This window comes from Amyelois transitella, chromosome 11, assembly GCF_032362555.1.
Source record: "Amyelois transitella isolate CPQ chromosome 11, ilAmyTran1.1, whole genome shotgun sequence".
NCBI classification, from domain to species: Eukaryota; Metazoa; Arthropoda; class Insecta; order Lepidoptera; family Pyralidae; genus Amyelois; species Amyelois transitella.
The window spans coordinates 3,801,723-3,824,979 of record NC_083514.1 but is presented as its reverse complement, the minus strand read 5'-3'; the positions used below and the strand labels follow the sequence as shown (position 1 = coordinate 3,824,979).

At 33.5% G+C, this 23,257-nt stretch overlaps 2 protein-coding genes across 2 annotated transcripts; both read left to right on the top strand.

Moving 5' to 3' along the window:
- Nucleotides 1-957: 957 nt before the first annotated feature.
- Nucleotides 958-5,073, top strand: LOC132902244 (uncharacterized). The gene is made up of 2 exons (XM_060946545.1): nt 958-983; nt 1,698-5,073. Exon 2 carries the CDS (start codon nt 1,961-1,963, stop codon nt 3,920-3,922), a length of 1,962 nt encoding a protein of 653 aa, XP_060802528.1. The 5' UTR covers nt 958-983; nt 1,698-1,960; the 3' UTR covers nt 3,923-5,073.
- A 4,161-nt stretch (nt 5,074-9,234) lies between these two features.
- Nucleotides 9,235-23,083, top strand: LOC106135198 (uncharacterized). The gene is made up of 2 exons (XM_013335430.2): nt 9,235-9,613; nt 21,863-23,083. Exons 1-2 carry the CDS (start codon nt 9,450-9,452, stop codon nt 22,176-22,178), a joined length of 480 nt encoding a protein of 159 aa, XP_013190884.1. The 5' UTR covers nt 9,235-9,449; the 3' UTR covers nt 22,179-23,083.
- Nucleotides 23,084-23,257: the final 174 nt, after the last annotated feature.

Here is a 23,257-nt window from a genome sequence, read left to right as displayed (position 1 = left end):
TTCCTAAAAGATTGTAAGAACTTCACTACATAGTATAAAACAAAGTCGCTATTTTAGTCTGTTTGTCTGTATGCTTAAATCTTTAAAATTACGCAACGGATTTTGATGCGGTTTTTTGTAACAGGTAGAGTGATTCAAGAGGAAGGTTTTTATGTATAATAACATTTATAATTTTGCACCCGTGCGAAGCCGGGGCGGGTCGCTAGTCGTGTATAAAACAAGCCAATCAAATCATAGTCACAGGCGAAAATTAGGCTCCTCTCCAGAGAGGTGAAGACACATCTAGAACTTAAGTATGATAAATGATAAGCAGCAACATAATTGTACAGTCAACAGCACATCAATCTAGGCAAATTCACTGCAAATTGTCCTCTATTATCGCGTCATAGAGTTCCATCCAGGGTAACTTGATTTTCATAAATATGCGTCATCACAATTTATATTATTTCAGTATTATATTATTATACAGGGTTCGGCCTACTTTCTCCTTTATGTAATGCTTTAAGAGACAAACAATTCACCATATCGCAGCACTGTTTATACAGAAGTAGCAGTTATATTTTTATGCGATGTAGTACGATGCATCGTGGTTGCAATCGATATGTTATGCAGGTGAGTAATAGTACGAGATCCGGCTGCAAAATCACTACGTTCATCGCGTAGTTAATCAAACTCACATTTTAACATACATTTATGAATAGGATAATACATAGATAATAGGGTGCCAGTCAATAAGTGGCCGCAAGTAATTTTAATTAAATTAATGTTAAGGTCAACTAGGCTAATTGCGTCTACGGGGCTATTGCGTCTTTTTTAAGTTATTCGAAAACAGTTCGGTTCAGACTAACTAGTGCTATCTAGTTACATTTGTATAAACTAAAACCTTTACATAAATTACGTCTAGATGGCGTTGTAGTGAACTGACTCAATAATTCGGCCATTTTGTATATCGAATGCGTGTGGACAACTTGTTGCTGGTAGAGGTGAGTGTCAAAATCCTTGTTAATCTTAAGTTTTTCTTAAATTACCGATTTTAATTTATTATGAGTGTGAGGACTAATCAATGGGCTGCTTACACAGGCAGTTATTTTTAATAAAATAGCTTTATTGTAGGAGGTATTGATGTCGCCATTTTTAGGTTAGGATTTATATCTTGGGGTAAATGCATCTCGCCGTTACGAGGTAATTGCGACTGTGGGACGCATTTTCCTCAAAACATAAATCGTCAACCTTTTTGTGCTAGCATTTAATATATAAAAATTGTATTTCAGATAAAGAGTTTATACTTACCATGGTGATTTTGAAATACATGGACATTGACAAATACTTAACTAAATACGATTTTCAAAACTTTATACAACAAAGACTTGTATGGCCATGGCAGAATACTCATTTTAATTTGTCAACCAAGTGTTTCGGATGTGGAGAGCCAACAAACGTTATATCCAGTATGCCCCATCATTTTATTATGAATGAGATAATAGTTCAACATGCACGAGTATTGCTAGCAAGCTCATTTTTCTGGTGTCCTTTTTGTTCCATTTTTACTATTTACGAACATTATCCCGAAGATGAATGCGGGTATTGCCATGCAAATAATTTGATTTGATAATAAGGTAATTTCACTGCATGACATAATCGCCTTTTACGTGTATACAAAATCCTTATTCACATCAATTTTATTTCATTCATTTCAGATTTAAGATATTTATCAAAATGGTACGTAACTACAGAAAAAAAAACACAACCTACGTACACTTTAGATACTTTAAATATAGCCGTCAAAGAAGTAAGAGATGGAATTTTAAATTCATATCAAGCTTCAAAACAATATAATATACCGCGGACAACTATAGTAGACAGAGTTAAACTTAGAAGAGGTGTCGTTAAAGAAACTAGAGGCAGGCCAACAGCCATAAATGTCAAATTTGAGAAAAGAATAGCTACCTCGCTCCACATTATGGAAAAGAACGGGTTCGGTCTGTCCTCTGAGGAAGTTATAAAACTTGTAACGCAATACGTTGAAAAAAATAAACTAACGACACCCTTCAAGGAGGGAGCCCCGGGTTATGAGTGGTTTTCTGGCTTTCGGAAAAGAAATAACTTATCTCTAAAAAAACCACAAGCGGTAGAGATGTCACGAAAAGCCGCATGTGACCCGTTCATAATCAAGGACTACTTCGACACACTTGAAGAGTATATAAAAACAATGGATTTACAATATAGTCCAGATAGAATATGGAATCTCGACGAATCTAGTTTCAGCAAGGACCCAGAAAAGACCAAAATTGTTGGGGCAAAAGGCTATGCGAGTACCAGAACAATTGCTTCGGCGGGAAAAGATAATGTGACTGTATTGTTTACAGTTAACGCAGCAGGTGAAAAATTGCCACCATTAATCATATACCGTGGCAAAAATATATGGGACCAATGGATGTCTCAAAATGCTTATGAAGGTACTTGTTATGCGGCCACAAAGAATGGGTGGATAGACGCTAAAGTTTTTGAGAAATACATGTTGGGGACAGTCTTGCCTCATGTAAGTAAAGAGTCACCTTGTTTAATAATATACGACGGCCATTCCACGCATATTCAATTACATGTATTAGAGAAAGCAAAAGAATTGGGCGTTGAAATTATAAAACTGCCATCACACGCGAGCCATCTGTTACAACCTTTAGATTTAGCGGTATTTAAATCTATGAAAGTTAGGTGGGATGCTAAAATATTGGCATGGCAACGGTTAAACGTAGGAGCCAAGATGCAAAAACACAATTTCAGTGAAATCCTCGGGGAAGTCTGGAAAGAGTTAGATCCCAAAATAATACGAAATGGATTTAAAAAAGGCGGCATATTCCCCCTAAATAAAGACGTAATACCTGTTGAAAAATACGACGCACAGGCTTTTAAAAGATTCAATGAAGCCAAAATAAAACAAGTTCCAACGTTATACAGTTTATGTTCACGACAAATAATAAAGACCATTAATAAGAAATGTACCTCAACAATTGACAACCACAAAAATAATATTATTTTCCATCCCAATGAGATACAGTTACCTGGTACAAGTCAAGGAACACCAAAAATTGAGATTTTGGAAGACCGGTATCTGAATAATGAAGAACTAGTATCCTTTGAAAGTTTGTTACTTAACACGATAAAAAAAGCTGACCCGACATATAAAATTAAGAAAAGAAAGGTAGTTCAAGGAAGTGAAGTAATTACACACGATGATTTTTTGAATAGATTGCGGAAAAATGAGGCTGAAAAACAAAAAAAAGAAGAAGAAAAAAGAGAACGAAAATCTAAATCAGAGGCGAAGAAAAATATAAAATCTAAACAGAAATTACCTATGCCTACGACTATAAAAAAATGTCAGAAGAAAATACCGAAAAAGATACCGAAATATTCATCGGACGAAAGCAGTGAAAGTGATAATATAATACTTAGCAGCGACTCTGATACAAGCGAAAACTGGGGAACATATTGTCATAAGATAATCCAACAAGTTGAAGAAGAAAGTAATATAAGTGATCATACATCCACTGAACTAGGACTTACATCTATACAATGTCATAAAATACAGCCAGATAAGGACCATATCACTAATGATGAATATGAACCAGATTCCAGTCAAAGGCATCCACAAGTTGGTGACTGGATTATTGTAAAATTCGCAACAAAGAAAACCGTGAAACACTTTATCGGAAATGTAATCTCATTGAATCATGGCCATCCTCAGGTTAAGTATTTGAGAAAAATTAAAAATAGTAAGATTGTATCCTTTCATTACCCTGACGTTGAGGACGTATCTGAACTCATACATGACATTGACATTGTTAAGTTTCTTGAAAACCCCCTAATAACACGAAGAGGACACGTAGTTTTCAAAGAAAAATTTGAAGGATTCAATATTCAGTAGAGTATAGAAAATGTATTGTTGATTTTTCTGATCAGTAAGACTGAATTACATAGTATTATGTAATGACAATTGTATTTAAAAGTTAAAATACTCAGTATTAGATACCATATTTTTATGTGATTATTTGTTGAATACTGTGGTTGAATAATATGACACTACTTAAGTACGAAGATTTTTGTTCTGTTAATTTGTCTTAAGAAATTTTATGTCGATTAATCTTGTTATTTAATTGTTTAAGCATGAAAACTTGTATACGCTATCTAAGTATAAGTACATTTTCTAGAGTAGGTTAGCTTAAGTCATTAGTTACCGAATGATCTGATATTTCTGGTCAAATATACAAGACTGAACTTTGTTATAATATGTCACATAGTGACTGATTTTAAGTTGGAGTATGGAGAGATGTCGATTACTGTTAATTAGTATGATTAAGCTAATTATATAAAGTTTCAGTATATCCTTAAGTTTATTCTAATAATCTTATCTGATATTGCTGGTCAAATTTTGCAAGACTGAATTTCTTTATAATATGTCACATAGTGACTGACTGGAAGTTAGAATATAACGTTGGTGTGTGGACAGATGTTGATTACTGTTAATTAGTGTGATTAAGCTAATTATGTTAAATTTCATTATAACAAAAGTTTACTTTTCTAAAGAATATTTTTGCTGTAATAAGCATCTTTTCGACTAATATTTTACAATTATGAAGGTAACAACGCCTAAATCTAACTTGATAACACAATCAAGTTAGATTTAGGCGTTGTTAAGTCAAAACATGCCATTTTTTATTTACTGGATAATAAGTTCAGAATAGTTTTCCTTTGGCAGGATTTTTGTATAGATTTTTGTTCCCAGTACCGAAAATTTGATTTTGAAAATTAAGAACAACGCATTTATAAAAAGTTGGCTCTTATTTTAATTTTTTATAATAAAAATTGTATAATGTAATGCAGATTTTTTTATTTACAATTCTTACCACTATTAAAATCTCATAGGTTTCTACTACCTACAAGTAAGTACATGCAAATAGGTGGTCCGAGAGGGGGCAAGTTTTATGAGTAAAATGTTGACAACATCTGGATTTAGCACGAGGCAAATGCGTCTATAAAAAACTAGGCGCATTTCCCCCCGACCTTACCAAATCTTCTCTGAATGCATCAAGTATTCTCTTTGTCTTATTAAATTATCACCTATAGCATAGAAAATTGGTTTGTAAAAAGCTACCTTGTTTTCATCCCGATAAACCTACTAATTCAGTATTTACTTAATAAAGACGCATTTGACCCAAACGGGGTAAATGCGTAAGAAAAACCTCTTTCAAAAACACTCAATATGCCACCTTTTTAAAACTCTGGTGAAAAAAACATTGATATAAATTTATACATAAGAAGTCATTTAATAGGCTTGATGTTCAAAAACAACGATAATGCCATGAATTCGCCTACATTATGGCGTTAACTTCAAGTGATCGGGAAATATGACGCAATTACCCCGGTTGACCTTAATTAATTTTCAAAAAAAAATTTCGTTCACTTGTTTTTTAAATAAAATATCATCCACATCATAGAAATGTATGTAAAGAATTCGAAAATCAATGGGTGCCGTTACACACTCGGCCGCAACTACTACGCAGCCAGGTGTAAACAGGTAATATTTTGGTCTATTTATACGTTCATGTCGTACACGCATGTTTTTTATATCAAATTAAAGCTAATTTTTTTTTAATATGATGATATATCGCTGCCTGTGAATAAATGGCCGCAAATTAGGGTTGCTAGCTGTTAAAAACTCGTGGTATCCGAGATAAAGTGAAAGAGAGTTAGCGCGTAACGCCACTTGTTAGACAAGGATGGCGAGTACCAGCTGTGCGAGTATTTGAAGCCATTGCGCACGCGTATAGATAGGGTTCTCAGCCAGCGATGCAAACAGTAATACGAACGACTTTACATTTACTCCAAAATTATAATTAAGTAATTAATATTCTGCTGTCAAGTAAAAATGAAAAAAGCGTAAAGAATAGAATTTTGAGTATGTTTTATTTTTTTTTACAAAAAAGATACTACGCATGTAGGTACTGTTGAGAACCCAATCTATTGACGCGTGCGCAATGGCTTCAAATACTCGCACAGCTGGTACTCGCCATCCTTGTCTAACAAGTGGCGTTACGCGCTAACTCTCTTTCACTTTATCTCGGATACCACGAGTTTTTAACAGCTAGCAACCCTAATTTGCGGCCATTTATTCACAGGCAGCGATATATCATCATATTAAAAAAAAAATTAGCTTTAATTTGATATAAAAAACATGCGTGTACGACATGAACGTATAAATAGACCAAAATATTACCTGTTTACACCTGGCTGCGTAGTAGTTGCGGCCGAGTGTGTAACGGCACCCATTGATTTTCGAATTCTTTACATACATTTCTATGATGTGGATGATATTTTATTTAAAAAACAAGTGAACGAAATTTTTTTTTGAAAATTAATTAACATTAATTTAATTAAAATTACTTGCGGCCACTTATTGACTGGCACCCTATTATCTATGTATTATCCTATTCATAAATGTATGTTAAAATGTGAGTTTGATTAACTACGCGATGAACGTAGTGATTTTGCAGCCGGATCTTAGACTATAAAGCAATCCATTATAACCTTGGTCCTATACGCCCTGATTATAAATTAGTTTCAATATTATATTACGCTCAATATGCGACCATATTTCAACTTTAGATCATCTTGCATACTGGTCCCCTTACTCGCATCTTACAACATCTAGGTATGGTCCCATCGTATCAGTAGGTATTATATAAGGCATATTAAACATTCTACGAAGAAAATTAATTACTACTTTTTTTGTATAGTATTTTATAGTGCAACTAGCTTTCCGCCCGCGGCTTCGCCCACGTGTAATTCGGTTATATATAGCGTTTTTTAATGATCTCGACAGGGCTTTTTCTTCCACAGGCTTTTAGCTGTTTGTATGGGTAGTGTTAACACAAAATAGGGATTTAAAGGCGTGATGTTATTAATGTTATGCATGTATGTACATAATTATGTATGTTATTATGTATGTTATTATGTATGTTAAAGAGACGATTGAAAGTTGTCATACAAAGTCTTTTTTTTTAAGGATGGGAAATCATCAAATGACCTCTCCCGCTCTGGGTGGAACGGAAGGGAGTGTCAGACTTTTACTGACTAAAACCCACCCAGTTGCCCTTTGCGTTCCGGGGCCACGGTATCTCGTTAGAACTTTCCCGCAGCCCCGGCTCAGTTTATCCCGTTTCCCCCCCTTGGGGGTTGACATTTTAAAAATCCCTTCTTAGTGCTCACTTATGTTACTAAAGGAACCTCTGTTCAAAATCTCAGACTCCTATACCGAGCGGTTTCGGCTGTGCGTTAATAAATCAGTCACCCAATCGCACCCCCTAAATCACGATTGGAGGGTAGTTTGAAATCAAACATATTTACTTGCCTATGTACGTGTTCATGCCAAGTTTCAAGTTTATAAACCCAAGGAATAAGATTTTTCATAGAAACGTTTTTACCCCTTTTCCCCCCCTTGGGGGTTGAATTTCCAAAAATCCTTTCTTAGTGCTCCCCTACATATCCCAAGGAACCTACATTCCAAATTTCAGCTGTCTACGACCAGTAGTTTCGACTGTGCGTTGTCTGTCAGTCAGTCACTCAGTAACGGAAGAGTTTTATATATATAGATAAATTGACTATCGTTTAAATTGAAATGTTTGCGACCCTAATGATAGAATAGCATGCATTTTTGGGGTGTGAACCTATCAACCTATTCTACTAGGTCTTGTTAGTCGAAAGAATACATTTACCCATAAATTTGGTAGTTTTATTCATTCAATATTGAGGGCACTCTAGATACCTGAATACGTTTTATTGGTTCACCCGTAGGTAGTTAATTCTTAAGGAAACTACTATGGAATTTGTGAATAAGTGAATGAAACTGAAATAAGCTTCAATATAATTATATAGTTCGACGACCGGCCGTGGGCTCGACCTTTCGTGCGTACCTCAATTTCTTATTACAGAAAAAAGCGCTGAAAATTATAATAACTTCCAAATGATTTACAGAAAACTGAATTGATAGGTTAACGATTATTGGACCAGTTTCCTGAAACATATCAATCAAAATATTACACCCAAATCTCATTTATTAAACAAGATGTTCGCTCAATGCCCCAAATGCTATTGATTGAATAAAAATAGTTCTACCACTTACTTCTGTTCCAGTTGATCGTTTATTCTAAAGGATGTCATAGAATCATGAAGTATCTCGAATTTTCTATCTTTGTTAGACACAAATCAAAGAAGACTGTTTATAAATAGACATACGCGTTTGTGTGTATTAATAGTCACAGATGCTTTTGTATGCAGTAAAGAATCTAATAAATGTGTTGAGACTGGAAAGATTTCAATATTTTTATTCACTTTGCTTTTTTCATATTATTTTATATCATCCGCTAGTAGTCGGACTAGATTACGGAATCCTATAAATGTTAACTGCTCAAAGATTTTTAATTTGCTGATCAGTGTTGCTGTCATATTAAATACATGTTATTTTGTGATTTCTTTCGGATTATACTAGTACATATATACATTTCTATTTGTTAATTTTCTGGAATATGCTTCATCAAGAAGCTACAGAAGTTATTCATTAATTGTAGAAAAAACTTTCATCAAAAAATTATAGAAACTAATCCACCCACATATATTCATACACCATGTTAAGAATTAAAAGTTTAACATTACATTTAAAATTCAACGATATTTTTCGTTTCAAATTCGTCATTATAACTTTGTTATCTTTAAATTCCCTTACAATAAACTGTACTTAACAATGCAATATGACGTCTCTTTAGCCGGGTGAGGCCATAGGGTGATGGGGCTGCCTCAGAATCGATATACATCCACTTTCATTAGACTTGAAGACAGCCCTAATGGAGCCCGTGCCTACCTCGGCAGACTTCTCGAGGTTATATGTACGACGCAATCAATCGCCAGTCTATATCCAATATCATTGTTTAAGTTTTATTTAAGGTTTTCCTGTTTTTCGTTGCGATCAAATTTCATGTTAATTGTTTTCTATCTTGTCTTAATTACACTTTGATCTTCCAGAACGGACGGTTTCTAAGAAAGATATTGGTTTCCTTCGTGTTTCTCACTGTCATGTTTTGATTACAAATGATCTCTTCAATCGAATTTTACATTCCGCACGGAACAAATACTCGATATCAATTTGAGTTAGTCATCTTTCGTCACCGGCTGCGGTGGTAGTATCGCTCAGGGCCAGTCAGTACGCGTGCACTGGTGCTCAAGTGCGGTCCAATCCATCGGAGCTGGTTCGACTAGCCAATCCACTATTTTCGTGCCCACTCGAACGATAACTCGACAATTCCGCTCAACACTTGACTCGCGCCAGACGCCCGACAGTTTTTCAAATTCGCATCGGCTCGTTCGGTGTTTTCGAATTATACTTTCAAATAGAGTGACGAATGAGTGAATTTTCGTTTTCTAAGCTGGCGTGGAACCGTGATAGTGACGGGGGCGCCATGGAGAGTTGCTACAAGTTGTACACATGGATTAACCACACTCTGCTGATGCTGCTTCTACAGATTTTCTGGAAGATGAGCCAGTTATCGGAATACTTCAAAGAAAAGTGAGTACATTGTCATTATGATAGTTGGATATTCAGGATTAATTGTTATCGTGGAATTTGGCGACACGAGGCGATCAATGTGATCTCAGATGGCTACTTGAGATTTGGGTGCCTAGATAGGTATGCCGGGTATTTTAATATACGGATAGGTATAAATATAGTTCATGGAAATTTTGAATCCTCGATAAACAATAATTCTGATATAACTTCTTGGATCTTAGATTTGAATTTTGAATGATTCTAATCTTTCGTGTTAAATCTATCAATTTTTTTACGGGTACAATTTTTAAACACTAAATAAACTATTTCATAACTTGCAGTTGTCATATACTCATAGATGTCCGCTTCCATCATTGCCAACATCCTGCGGGATCCAAAAGTCTTAAAATAAAAATGAAGAATACTTCTATTTGATAAGGTTCAACGCTTCCTCAATAAATTGTTGATCTGGTGCTGGTGGATGGCTCATGGCTTGCGTGATACACAGATAAACACCTATTCCGTGACCATATTATGACTAAGTATCAACATATACTTAATGATGAATAGATACATAACTAATAACCGGTAGCTCATAACTATAGTGTAACATGATATCGATAAAAACATACACACTTACATCTTTATCCCTTACGGGATAGACAAAGCCGGTAGGTCATAACTGTAGTTGACCCGAAGGCAACGTTTAGTTGGTAGGTTAAATGGTATTGAATTTTCGATTGCGACAGGTTGCTTACCTATCGTCTTTTTAATGAATCTTTTCCTCCATTGACATAAACAATCTGTACTGAAAACAGGTGGTACACACAATTATTTTTTCTTGTTCTTCTCAGACCAGCATTAAAGATTGCACTAGATACCTAATAGAATGAGCTTATTCCCTTACTCATAAATAGATGGATTGGCTATTCTAAAGTACCTCACTGAACCTGTAATTTATTTAGAATGTCATGCCTATCATGCCAGAAATTTTAATCATTATTAACTCTGCATAGTACTCAGTCTATTGGCGCAGAGCACATCAAAATCCGATCAGTAGTTATTGAGTTTCTGACGAAAATAAACAACCACAGTGGGGGATTGGTTTTATTTACGTTGGTAGGTATGTTGTGAAATAATTTTGTAATAGGTAGGTACTAGGTACCTATACTATACTTTATCGATCTATAACCCTAATCTCAATGATTTAAGATAGGACATAATCTAAATGATATCGATATACATATGTACGTATGACATGCAGGTACCTGTTCAAACTTGACAGAGGTCAAATTATTACATATTATTTATTATGTGTGCCGTGTGGTCCCGGCACCAATAGAAAAAAGAATAGGACCATTTCATCTCGTTCCCATGGATGACGTAAAAGGCGACTAAAGGGATAGGCTTATTAACTTGGGATTCTTCTTTTAGACGATAGACTAGCAAACTGTCACTATTTGAATCTCAATTCTGTAATTTCAAATATGGCTGACCGTGAAAAATTAAGATTCAGAATCATTTGCAGGGGTCTATTACGAGAAGGATTCAAAGTTTATCATTAAGCCTTTCCGTGGCTTATCATTTATAAATAATCATGAAACCATTTAAATAGTACCTACCTAGGTACCTACCTATAAACCAGTTTCAATTGTTTTCTCCGTAGTGTTAAATATTGTGAATTATAATGTTGTAAGTCGCTTGCTGCTCTCTTGTTAGGGAAGGTTTTTTTATTACTAATACAAAACTAAAATTAAAAAATAATTAGGTGCAAGTGTGGTTAATTGTTGGCGTGGGTCAAAAACAAAACCGAAAAGATTTACAAAACGGTTTTCCTTATATCTACTTACATCCCAATTAGTCATAACAAAAGTAAAAATGCTATTAAGTATACTTTAATTACAATAATTACTGTTTAATTGCATATGTAGTTACAAGACTATTGGCTCTGGCTACCCCGCAAGGGTGATTATATGTATGTTTGTACTTATATTCACTCACCTTCAATTATATGGTTATATAAATTTAGAAAAATTTAGAAGATTAGAAAGGAAATTATACATGGGATATGCATTTAAGTACCTGTATCCGTTTTTTATGTTCTATTCCTTTAGCTACTTATATAAATTTTTACACAATAAGATAATATAAAGAAACAAATTAAAAGGAATCCCCTCGCATTCTCACATTACCATTTAAATACCTAAGTAAAGTGTTTTTTACACAAAATCTCTAATTAAAATATTATCTACCTACTTATTACGTTTACAATCAGCCACGCTCCATTTATTTTTATCTTCATTTATAATATTTTATATCTTTGTCTTGATATCTTTCCATTTTAACACAAATGTTTATATACTCGTATTAGTACAGGTTGGAAAATAAATGTTGATTGTAGCATCATTTTAAACAAAGGTCTAAAGAGGTATCTTATAAAATTTTAAACCTTATGTTGGTATGAAGGTATATACTGGGTCTTGACTGAACCTTTATTGCTACGACTGTACATCGTTAGATTAATTATCAACTTAGTAATTTCCGGTCCTTTTACATTTTAGAAAACTCTTTCTGAATTTTCTTCTTATTTGTAGGTACTTAAATTTATTTAATTATTTCCGCAGTTTTAGTATTCTTTTTCTCTTTCTCTCATTTCCATTAGGAAATCATTGGAGGGAAAAAATCCCAATCGGTATTCAAAACCCTAATGCCAATAATTATTATTGGATATATTTCATATATGATAAAGAATAAAATTTCATCCTGTAAAACACGTCACGATGATACAGCAATGACAAAGCGGGATTTCATCCGTTATCAACATTTGAATGGTTTGATAACAAAAGAGTACATATTTAGTTAGCGTGTACCTAATTTTAAATTTAGGTATTTTTAATACAATTTAATTGTCTTAATGTTTTTAACAAAGTACCTAGTGGCTTCGCCCTCGCGGATTTGACGCCAACTACAAAACAATACAGGTTTTCGCAAATCCCACGGAAACTATAGTTTTGACCGGGATAAAAGGTACCCTATGTCCTTCTCTAGACTCTCAATTATATATACGCGAAATTTCAAGAAAATTGGTTCAGTAGATAACGCGTGAAGAGATAACAAACAAAGTTAACAGAGGCCACGTTCAGCTGTATAGCTTTATTATGGAATTGAGATTCGAACCTTTCACTAAGGTTGCTAGCCTATTGCCTACAAGAGGAATGTTTAAATGCCTGTCCCTTAGTCGCCTTTACGACATCCATGGGAAAGATATGGAGTGGTTCTATTCTAAAGTCACGGAAACCACACGGTTATCAAAATGGCCAAAGTTTGTAACATATTATGAGATAATTTAACTGATATCCAACAAAATCCCACACTTTTATCAATAAGTTTCGACGAACTTTCTTAATGTTATTTACTAGGATATCTTATTGACTGAGTTATATCAAACAAACAGTCAAACATAATAACAATTATTACATCCCTGAAGTTCAATTCGCGGAAATTTGATAAGAAGATGTTTATGTTATCTAATATTGTGACATTGAAATGTCTTGTCTATAATATTACATACTTAAACAACTTATAATCTACAAATACTCGTACATACAAAGTTACCTACACTAAGAATTGCATCTAGGACCCCACAGTTGCGAAAAACCACCCAACTTCAGATTTTTATAAACCATTATACTATACATACATCTTATACCGCATCTTTTTCAGTTACGGAGTAGACAGGGCCTATAGATTCAGTAGCACTCTTAAGGCTTAGACCAGCTACATATCTTGATGATGGAATTGACATTCAGATACATACATACATCTCATCACTTCTATATCCCTTGCGGGGTAGACAGAGCCAACAGTTTTGATATGACAGAAAGGCCATGTTCAGCTGTTTGGCTTTATGATAGAATTAAGACTCAAAAAGTGACATGTTGTTAGCCCATCACCTAAAAGAAGAATCCCAAATTTATCAGCCAATCCCTTAGTCGCCTTTTACGACATCCATGGGAAAAAGATGGAGTAGACATACCTATTCTTTTTTCTGTTGGTGCCGGGAACCATACGGTAGATTCAGATAGTGACAGGTTGGTAGACCATCGCCTAAAAGAAGATTCCCAAGTTAAAATTATGATAATGCAAAGGGACTGTGATATAAAAAAATTGAAAACACTTATTGTTTAGGCCATAACATGAATACATTGTTATATCATCGTCCTATTTTACTCACCTACTTAGACATTGTAGGGAAAAACCCTTATTATTCATGATTAGGTAACAGGTTACGATTATAATTATTTTCCAATACAGTGCAGCTGTTCTTCTCGTGTTAATAGAAAGTACAAGTGGAGCAAAGGGACTGAACTAGTCCGCTCCATTAGCTGCTTCTTACAATTACTATTTTTATTTGATCTACTTCTTAAAAACTGCCGACTGCATTATCGTCGAAGTAATACAGCCCTCGTAGAATGGAACGCATGACGTCGTTTTTATCGCGCGAAAAAATATCACTGCTCCGCTTTTTATTATACATACATAATACATATACATATAATCACGTCTATATCCCTTGCGGGGTAGACAGGGCCTACAGTCTTGCAAAGACTGATGGGCCACGTTCAGCTTTTTGGCTTTAAGATAGGATTGAGATTCAAATAGTGACAGGTTGCTAGCCCATCGCCTAAAAGAAGAATCCCAAGTTTATAAGCCTACCCCTTAGTCGGCTTTTACGACATCCATGGGAAAGAGATGGAGTGGTCCTATTCTTTTTTGTATTGGTGCCGGGAATCAAACGGCACTCGCTTTTATTATGACGTGAAAAAGGACAACGAAAGTATTTTACGCAATGCTACGAGAGCAGGATGGCTGTTAAACACCAGTCAGTTTCTCAATGAATAATAAAGGAAATATAAAAAAAATATCTCATACGAATTGAGAATATTAATCAGCTGGGTACTAGAACAGCTACTTTGGGTGAAAAGTTGGCATTTTCGGTTCCTATATTGACTTTAAATGTGTATCAGAAGTTTTTGTCATCATCCTTCAAGCGTTGGTCACTGTCACTTTCTTCATCTCTCTAGAGAAGAGCCCGAGATACGCCTATAATTATATGACAACGATCCTGCATAGGGAAGGTTCGGTTTTAACTAAATATACATTTCTATCGGAAACGCAACTGTCCGGTACTAAAGTTATTCTGACAATTTGATGTTCAAAAAGTCATCCTGTATTTATAAGTGCTCTAGATAAACTTAGACCGGTGCCAAACGGCGCGAATGAAATGTATCACGATTTGTATAAACAATGCCGGCCAAAGTCCAAAGATCGGATTTATTATAAATCTGCTAAAGTATACTAAAACAAATGTGTGAAAAATTTGTCATACAATCGAACTTAATTGGGGCTACTTCAAACTGTGTTTTGTGATTTATTCTTGTTTAAAGAATATGCCGGTATAAAATAAAATGACTACGTGTTGGTAAATCAAAATAAAACTATAATTTAAAAACTGAAAACATGAAAATAACGTGAGTAGGTAATTCTAATCCATGAAAATCATTTTGAAAATTAACAAATGAAAATCACTATTTTTCTTCAATGTTTTTTTCTTAGCGGCCAGTGCGCTATACTATTTTAAACAGTTCTATATATTTACCACACTACGTCTTTCTATAGTCTGAATTCCAAATTAAAACCATTTTCCCTTAAATTACTAGCACAAAATATTTTGATACTATTTACTTACTACCTACCTTCAAAGCAATTCACAATATCGATAAAGAACTAACAACGTGTACTTACTATGTTTTGTGCCGTGTGGTGTCACTTTACAATAGAACCACTCTTTCTATTGTAAAGTGGAAAGAACTCTATATCTTTCCCATGGATGTCGTATAAGGCGACTAAGGGATAGGCTTATAAACTTGGTATTCAACTTGTAGGCGATGGGCTAGCAACCTGTCACTAATTGAATCTCGGTTCTATCATATAAACATATATGTATGTTCTTAAATGTTTAACCGATACCAATTATTTTGATTCTTCAATAATGTTTTGAAGGTAAGCTATTGTAAGCACGCGACTATTGTTGTTATTCTCAGAACAGAAGTGAACCTTGGATGACCTAACCACGTGGTTAACATTTAATGCATATGTCTCCGACAATGCATCTACAAATACAGAAGAAAAGAAATGACTACAAATACATAATCCGCCATGGCAATTATCGCAATAGCATTGATATAATTTAAACTAATGATCGCGATTAATCTGGAACTAAATATTACATCACTTTCCAAGAAATGGGTATATAGAAGGAAGTTTACGCTAACTAATTGACGTTCGCATTATATAATGAACTGAATGACACGCTTCATAACAACATTTCGTTGAGAATTTTTCGGCTATCAAAATATTTAAGTTAAATGTTTTGTAATAGGACATATTATTTTTACGACTCATATCAACATCATTGCTCGTATTTTGATTGAAAATAGTAATTGTGAGAATTTTTTATGAAAAATGAATTGGTTCTTAATATACCTACTTAGATGAAACAAAAATTTGGTATTTGGAAGGAATGTAGGTTATACACTATAATTAAATCTGTACCTTTAACAAACTTAAATAAAGGTTAAAAATATCTGTGAGTCACATTACTAAGGTCCGAGGTTTTCCTGCTAATATAATCGAGAAACCAGATAAACTCAAAATAAGGGCACTTTCACATCCATCGACCAAAATATGGTAGGATAAAAAGTTTTATTTTCAAAATTGGATACAAGATATCACTTATTGACGTCACATAACTTAAATCTTAATAATATCTATTACCGCTCCCAAACCGCATGTGTAGAAGAAGCGGCGGAACAAACTACACTGCAGCAGTGAACTTATTAATAGGAAAAACGTCTAGGTCTAAGTGTTTTAAAAAAGGTATTAATAATTGCACAGCTTTTTAAAAGATTGTTTGCATATCTTAATTGGGCAGGCGTTCCTTTCAGTCTTTATGGATACCTATCCATAAAGACTGAAAGGAGAAACTTGGTAGGTAATTTATTTATTTATTTTTACCTGAAGAATTATTTGAATATTTATGAAAAGCTTAGTTCAAATAATGTCAGTACGTTGACAACAATATGAAAACGGTCTAAAGATATCTACAGTCAAAGGTCATGTTTACAATAATCACGCACTAGGAAGCTAGTTAGTGCAGATTTGGAGTAATATCCTGTTCCTTTCATTTATTAACTCCACATATGGTTTGCGGAAGGTAGACTTGTGAGAAGCATTAAATATTGAACTTACCTGAATAACTCAATATAAATTAATGTAGATAAATACGTAGGTAATAGATTTGTGAAATATTAAAAAAAATTAATAAGTACCTATACTTATTTCCATTAAAACTACTTAGTAACAACGTAGTCTTAGTTAATTGAGCTACGGACATATTAAATGGATTATTAAGTGGGGTAGGTTGTCCACGCTGGGACCATCGCGTGACCAACAGGAATCGATAGCCGCTCGTACCTTATTCACTTGAATGATTAAAATCGTCGGGACATACAAACATAATAGGTATGCATACATATAATCACGTCTATATCCCTTGCAGGGTAGACAGAGCCAACAGTCTTAAAAATTTTATAGGCAACGTTCAGCTGTTCGGCTTAATGATAGAATTGAGATTCAAATCGTAACAGGTTGCTAGCCCATTGCCTAAAAGAAGAATCCCAAGTTATAAGCCTATCCCTAAGTCGCCTTTTACAACATCCAAGTTACAGAGCGGTTCTATTGTAAAGCGCCAGAAAGCACACGGCCTATTTATTTCTCCGTACTCTTTAATATATATTGTATCAAAAATTTCATGGAGACCGGTTCAACGGTTTTGACGTAAAAGACGGACAAACAGCCGCATTAATAAGCTTCGTAAGTACGGTGAGTATGAATAAACAAAATATTAACATATTTTCACCATCGTTCGCGGTTTACTCGATCGATCGGAACAAATTTCTTCCGGTAATGAGTAAACTATGAAAACGTGCTTTAACAAAATAAATACTTGTATTCCGTTTATATTACACACTTCAAAAGAATGCGAGAGGAATGCAAAGATAAGAATAAAAATAGAAGAGCTAAGTGAATGTAATGTTGGTTATGACGCTTTTCTGGTTAGCTCAAATATGCAACAGGTAAGTATTCTTTAGCACACAGCATAATTTAAGTGGTCTGGTAGTGTAGTAGTAAGAAAAAACATAAAGTGTGCTTCTCTCCCTGGGCAGATCGTAAAAATCAATCAAAGGAAAGACTAACAAACTTGGTATTTTTCTTTTAGGATGGGCTAGTAATCTCTTATTATTTTAATCAGAAATTCCATCGCTAAGCCATACAGCTGAATGTGGCCTTTCAGTCGATTTAAGACTCTTGGCTCAGTCTACCCCGTTAGGTACCTATAAGACATGTATGTACGTATGTTTAACAAATTACCCTTACCTGCTTTTTTTAGGATATATTTATATCTAATCTTAGCAGAAAATGTGAATTCAAAAAAAATATATAATTTTTATTTTTATTATTTATTAAGAGAAATACTCTAAACTAAATACCTAGTAGGTTCTCTGCTTACTGTACCTAGGTATCTCATGTAACATAACTGTATTTATCAACAAATGAAATGATATAACCATGTTATGCATCGGGGATTTTTGCAAACATGACAATAGAAGAGGAAGTATATTGTTAATGGAAATTATACTGTTTAATATCATGTTTTGTATGTAACTCTATGTGGATAATTAAATCGTGGTGAGTGTTTAGTTTCTATGGCATTAACATTTAAAAAAAATTGTCTATAAATACAAAATTAACAAAATAATTACGTAATTTTGCTTGTTTGAGTAGGTACTCTAAAATTTCCTTTCTAGAAAACCGATACGTTTATAAATTCCTTGACAGACGATTAAGATATCATTAATGGGGGGCTGCTTACGTTTAAAGAATCAAGAACATGCTTATCGAATGACATCATGATGTCATCATTTTTAATCTTTAATTTAATTAAGTATGTACTCACTTAACTAGATAAAATAAAAAAGAACATTCAAAACATTTTTTTGTGATTTGTGAATGAAACAAAGATATTAATTGCTTTAAAAATTATTACGGACAGTGATCCGAGATAAAATGATAAGTATTAATAAGTATAAGTAGGTCAAATAGAAAAATTATCATACTTACCTATAGGTAGGTATGCATAGAACACTTTTATGATATGGTGGTAACAATCATCCGTACCAATATTCTGCCGCGCAATTTAAGAACGCAGTAAAGAACACGAGAACAGTTTCGAGAAAAACGCGGTCAAAGTTTTAAACTTATTTTAGGCTACCTAAAATATGTTATGCAAAAATTTTTAAAAATAACTATACTGACTTAAAGAGCATAACTCGAAGATTATCTTGATAGTGGCGTTTGGTGTTTAAATTATCATATAGTGCATAAAATTTAATTAAAACTGTTTATGTTATGGCTTAATTAATTTTTTCATAAGACATTATTTTCATGAATGCAGTAAAATTGATCCTTACGGCATTTATGCTAAAATTCTTTTATTTACAGCACATAGGTTACGTGAATTAATGTTATTTTACATTTTGCAACACAATATATGCGCCGTAACTTTATAATATACTGCATTTATGATAATAAAAAACATGAAAGGAAATGACTTATCACAGATTATATAGCGCAGTAATATTGCATTTACATTGCATTTATCTTAAGTCAGTAACGCTTTCATTTTGAACTATACCAAAATAAAAAATAAAATGAATTAAAGATCTTCTTGGTCATTAAAAAGATATCTCCGTTTGCGTAACATAATAAAATTATAACTAATAATTAAGTATAAAATGGCACCCATTTCGAGGTTCGTAAGGTAACAATCAGTTCAAAAACTTATAAAATAAATAAAAAACCTTCTTGGTCATCAAAAAAATATCTCCACTTGCTTAACAGAATAAAATTATAACTAATAATTAAGTATAAAATGGCACCCATTTTGAGATTCGTAAGGTCAAAAACTTATAAAATAAATTAAAAACCTTCCTGGAACATGTCCATTTGCTTAATAAATAAAATTAATAATTCGATAAGTACGAAATAATAACCTCTGAGGTTCAAAAGTTTGAATAATAATGTAAATGTTTCATTATAAGTTTTATTTAACAATTACTAATCATATTGAAAAAAATAAATCTATATTTAATTTAATCTATTAAATCTCATATAAGTAATTTTTTTTTATGTACTTGAGAGAGATGATTTAACATTTTGAGCATTTTGTTTTCGATGCATTATTTCAAATTCAATTCAAATTCAAAATTTTTATTCATTACTATAGGATACTATATATCGCTTAATAATTGTCAAAACGTATGGTTTAACAACATTGGTTGACGTCAAATAAATTACTTAAAAACTAAGTTTACTGCCGCTTCCAAGGCGTCAGTGCAGAAGAAGCGGTAACAAACTGCACTGCAGCATTTTCTTCAACAACGTCAACTTCACAATATTAATTAAACTTAGAATAGAATGTGGACGAGAGAATACATTGTTCAGATTTATATATTTATGAGATTTAATATTGAAAAAAGAAAATATATATATAATATATATATATATATTATGGATTGCCAATTTTAAAAAGATTTATGTACAGAGTGTACTGAATTTTCATTTAAGTTCAAATCAAACTACAATTAATTACGAGGTTCCTGTGCCAAGCTCAAGCCAGATGTTTTTATCATTAAGGTAATCATCAGTCCTATAATAAGCCTTCTCACAAAGTACTTTCTTTACATACTCTTTGAATTTTCGGTTGGGCATATCAAGAACAGACTCCGGCAACCTATTATAAAATCGTATACAGTTCCCCATAAATTATTTACTGACTTTGCTAAGCCTATGAAACGGCATGACTAATTTATGTTTATTACGTAAATTTCTATCACTTGTGGCACTAACTTTTTGAAAAAAAGAGGTATTTTTCCTAACATACATTATAAGATCAAAAATGTACTGGGACGCTACTGTCTGTAGGTTTTTTTCTTAAAGAGTTGTCTTAACGAGTCTCTTGGTCCTAAACCGTAACTTGCGCGAACGGCCCTTTTCACTTAATAGTAGACGTATATTGCTGAAGCATTAATGCAGTAAGTGATCTTAAGACATTAAACTTAATATCGTTCTAGTGATAAACAAATACATGAACGTACAATAAATGCCGTAATTGTCAGTTGCCGCGTTCATGACTTGTTAAACCTAAAAACAATTCCGACGAGCTTTTCGATAAACGCAGTATAATTGTAGTTGCTGCATGAATATTATGTGAGAGTCATTTGCTTTTACCATGGCAACATATAAAAAATGACGTTATTGGTAAATACTGCACTATTGTTGTGTTGCTAATACCATTATGAAATGTTTCTACATAATACTAAATAAGTAAGTGTTTTTACTGCAGTTATATTATGAAAGTGAAATTAAAATCTGCTCATTACTGCATTTATGTTATAACGTATTTCCGTTTCTAAACGAGATAGAAGAAAACGGGTCTTTGATTCTTGTAGATCGCAATGTCAGCATCTCCTACATATAGGACAACCATAAACGCAGTAAGTGGTACTTACTGCGTTCTTAAATTGCGCGGCAGTATTATAAATGCGAAAGTAACTTTGCCTGGCTGTCTGTTACGCAGGCGCACCTTAACCACTAAACCGATTCTGACGAAATTGAAAATTTTCGTACGGAGATAGACCCTGAAGCAGAAAATGCTATTTATTGCGAAAAAATTGTGAAAGAGGGGATAAAAGAGGGGATGAATGTTTGTATCGAGAACCACCCAACACAAAAATAAAATAGTGTTTCAATAGAGAGGTATTTATGATACAGTACATAAAGTTACACTGAACGTTCATATGCATTAAGTATCTTTAACACGCAGCGGTACATTCAATAGTTCCAACTTCTGTTGGTAGAGCGTAGAGGATAATAGTATGATATTCGTATAGTACAAAAGTGTACAAGTGACAGATTGATTATAATTTGACTGATATATTTGCAACTTTATATATTTACATATCTACTTAATCTCTGATGATTCACCTATAGACGGACATTATTTGCAAGCGTCATAAGAAAAGATTTTCTCAAAAGTCAGATAAATGCAGTACTCATATGATAACACGTAATTTTTCCTCTTTCCAGGTCAGTAGAAGACGCGAAGATGGAGAGATCGTTGGTTTTCACAAATCTCACCAAGGACTCAAAACTGAGACGACATATCCGATCAATGTCAGACGTGCAAAGCAGTACGCCTTACAGGATAGCCTTCAGGTCGCGGAAAGGAAGCACACAGACCCTAGGATATGACTCCGACACAAGGGCAAGAAGAATCAGACTATACAACCGCCATATGCAATACGAATCATCAGATTCCAGCGATTATAAAGAATCGCAAAGAAAACTCTTGAGCTTAGAGAGAAACATCATCAAACCCACCGATTCTATGAGGATCTTATAAACTAAATGATCTGATTATTGTTAACGAGGCTGTTCAATCTAGTGGTGTGCTAATTTGGGATCACCTACACCTAGCACGATAGAATAGAATGGTATCTAGAGCACGATACTCTGACGGTTTAGCAGAATGACGCAAACTTAGTGCTTCCAAGAGGCAATTTTCACTAAGATTTGATAGACATAACACAGAGTGTGATTTAGATACTTCAAATATTTTTCTAGTAATGATCCCTACGTGATTCAGCTGTATAATAAACGACTTTATAGTGATTTTCTTCTGAGACTGTGATCGATAGATTTATTAACTAATTTGTTTATAAGATATGTTTTTAAAAGATTAATATAATATTTAGTTTAAGATATCTACTACATTCGAGTGTGAAACGAATGTTATTAGAGGCCATATAAATAATTAGATTTGGTTTCACAAGGTTTGTCGATTTGTTTTGTACCAGAACAGAATAGCAGATGTAAATTGGCCAACTCTTTGACAATGGCATGCCTACCTACCTACCTTACCTTTTATACGTTTTGATGAAATTTTGAAATTAGTTGTACTTACTTCCAATAGCAAATTTTTATCAAAATGAATGGATAAATAATATCTAGTAGATAACAGCAGCTTTTGTGTTTGAAATATGAAGCGATTACATTTTCAATCGTCTATGCCGAAAAACGTCAGGTTAAACACGGAATTCATTAATCGTGTATAAAATATCAAAAAAATTTAAACTTACATGTTGTCTCTTAGTTACGAGTATGTTTGTATGTAGGTAAGTAGGTAAGTAGGTATGTTTTGTTATAAATATGTATATTTTAAGACTACCCAACTGGTTACAAATAATTTGTCTTAGTTTTTTTTTAAAGATATATATAATGACAACAAATGCCTACTTAATAAAATTGTCAGTATAATTAGCAATTTTATTTATTATCCCTTTCTCATTCCTAACACTAGGTACCTAAATACATAATAAGTACTTACTTTCCTTTATTCGTAGTCCGGCGGTTATAATAAAAGAAATGATGACTGCATAAAGGGCTTTTTGAGTAGTTCATCATCATGATTGTTACGCGAGC

Excerpts from the sequence above, each read along its gene's own strand:
- LOC106135198 (XM_013335430.2), top strand. The coding sequence starts at position 9,450 with ATGAGTGAATTTTCGTTTTCTAAGCTGGCGTGGAACCGTGATAGTGAC. Across the intron at positions 9,614-21,862 it reads TCGGAATACTTCAAAGAAAA|GTCAGTAGAAGACGCGAAGA; the intron begins GTGAGTACATTG and ends TCCTCTTTCCAG.
- LOC132902244 (XM_060946545.1), top strand. The coding sequence starts at position 1,961 with ATGGAAAAGAACGGGTTCGGTCTGTCCTCTGAGGAAGTTATAAAACTT.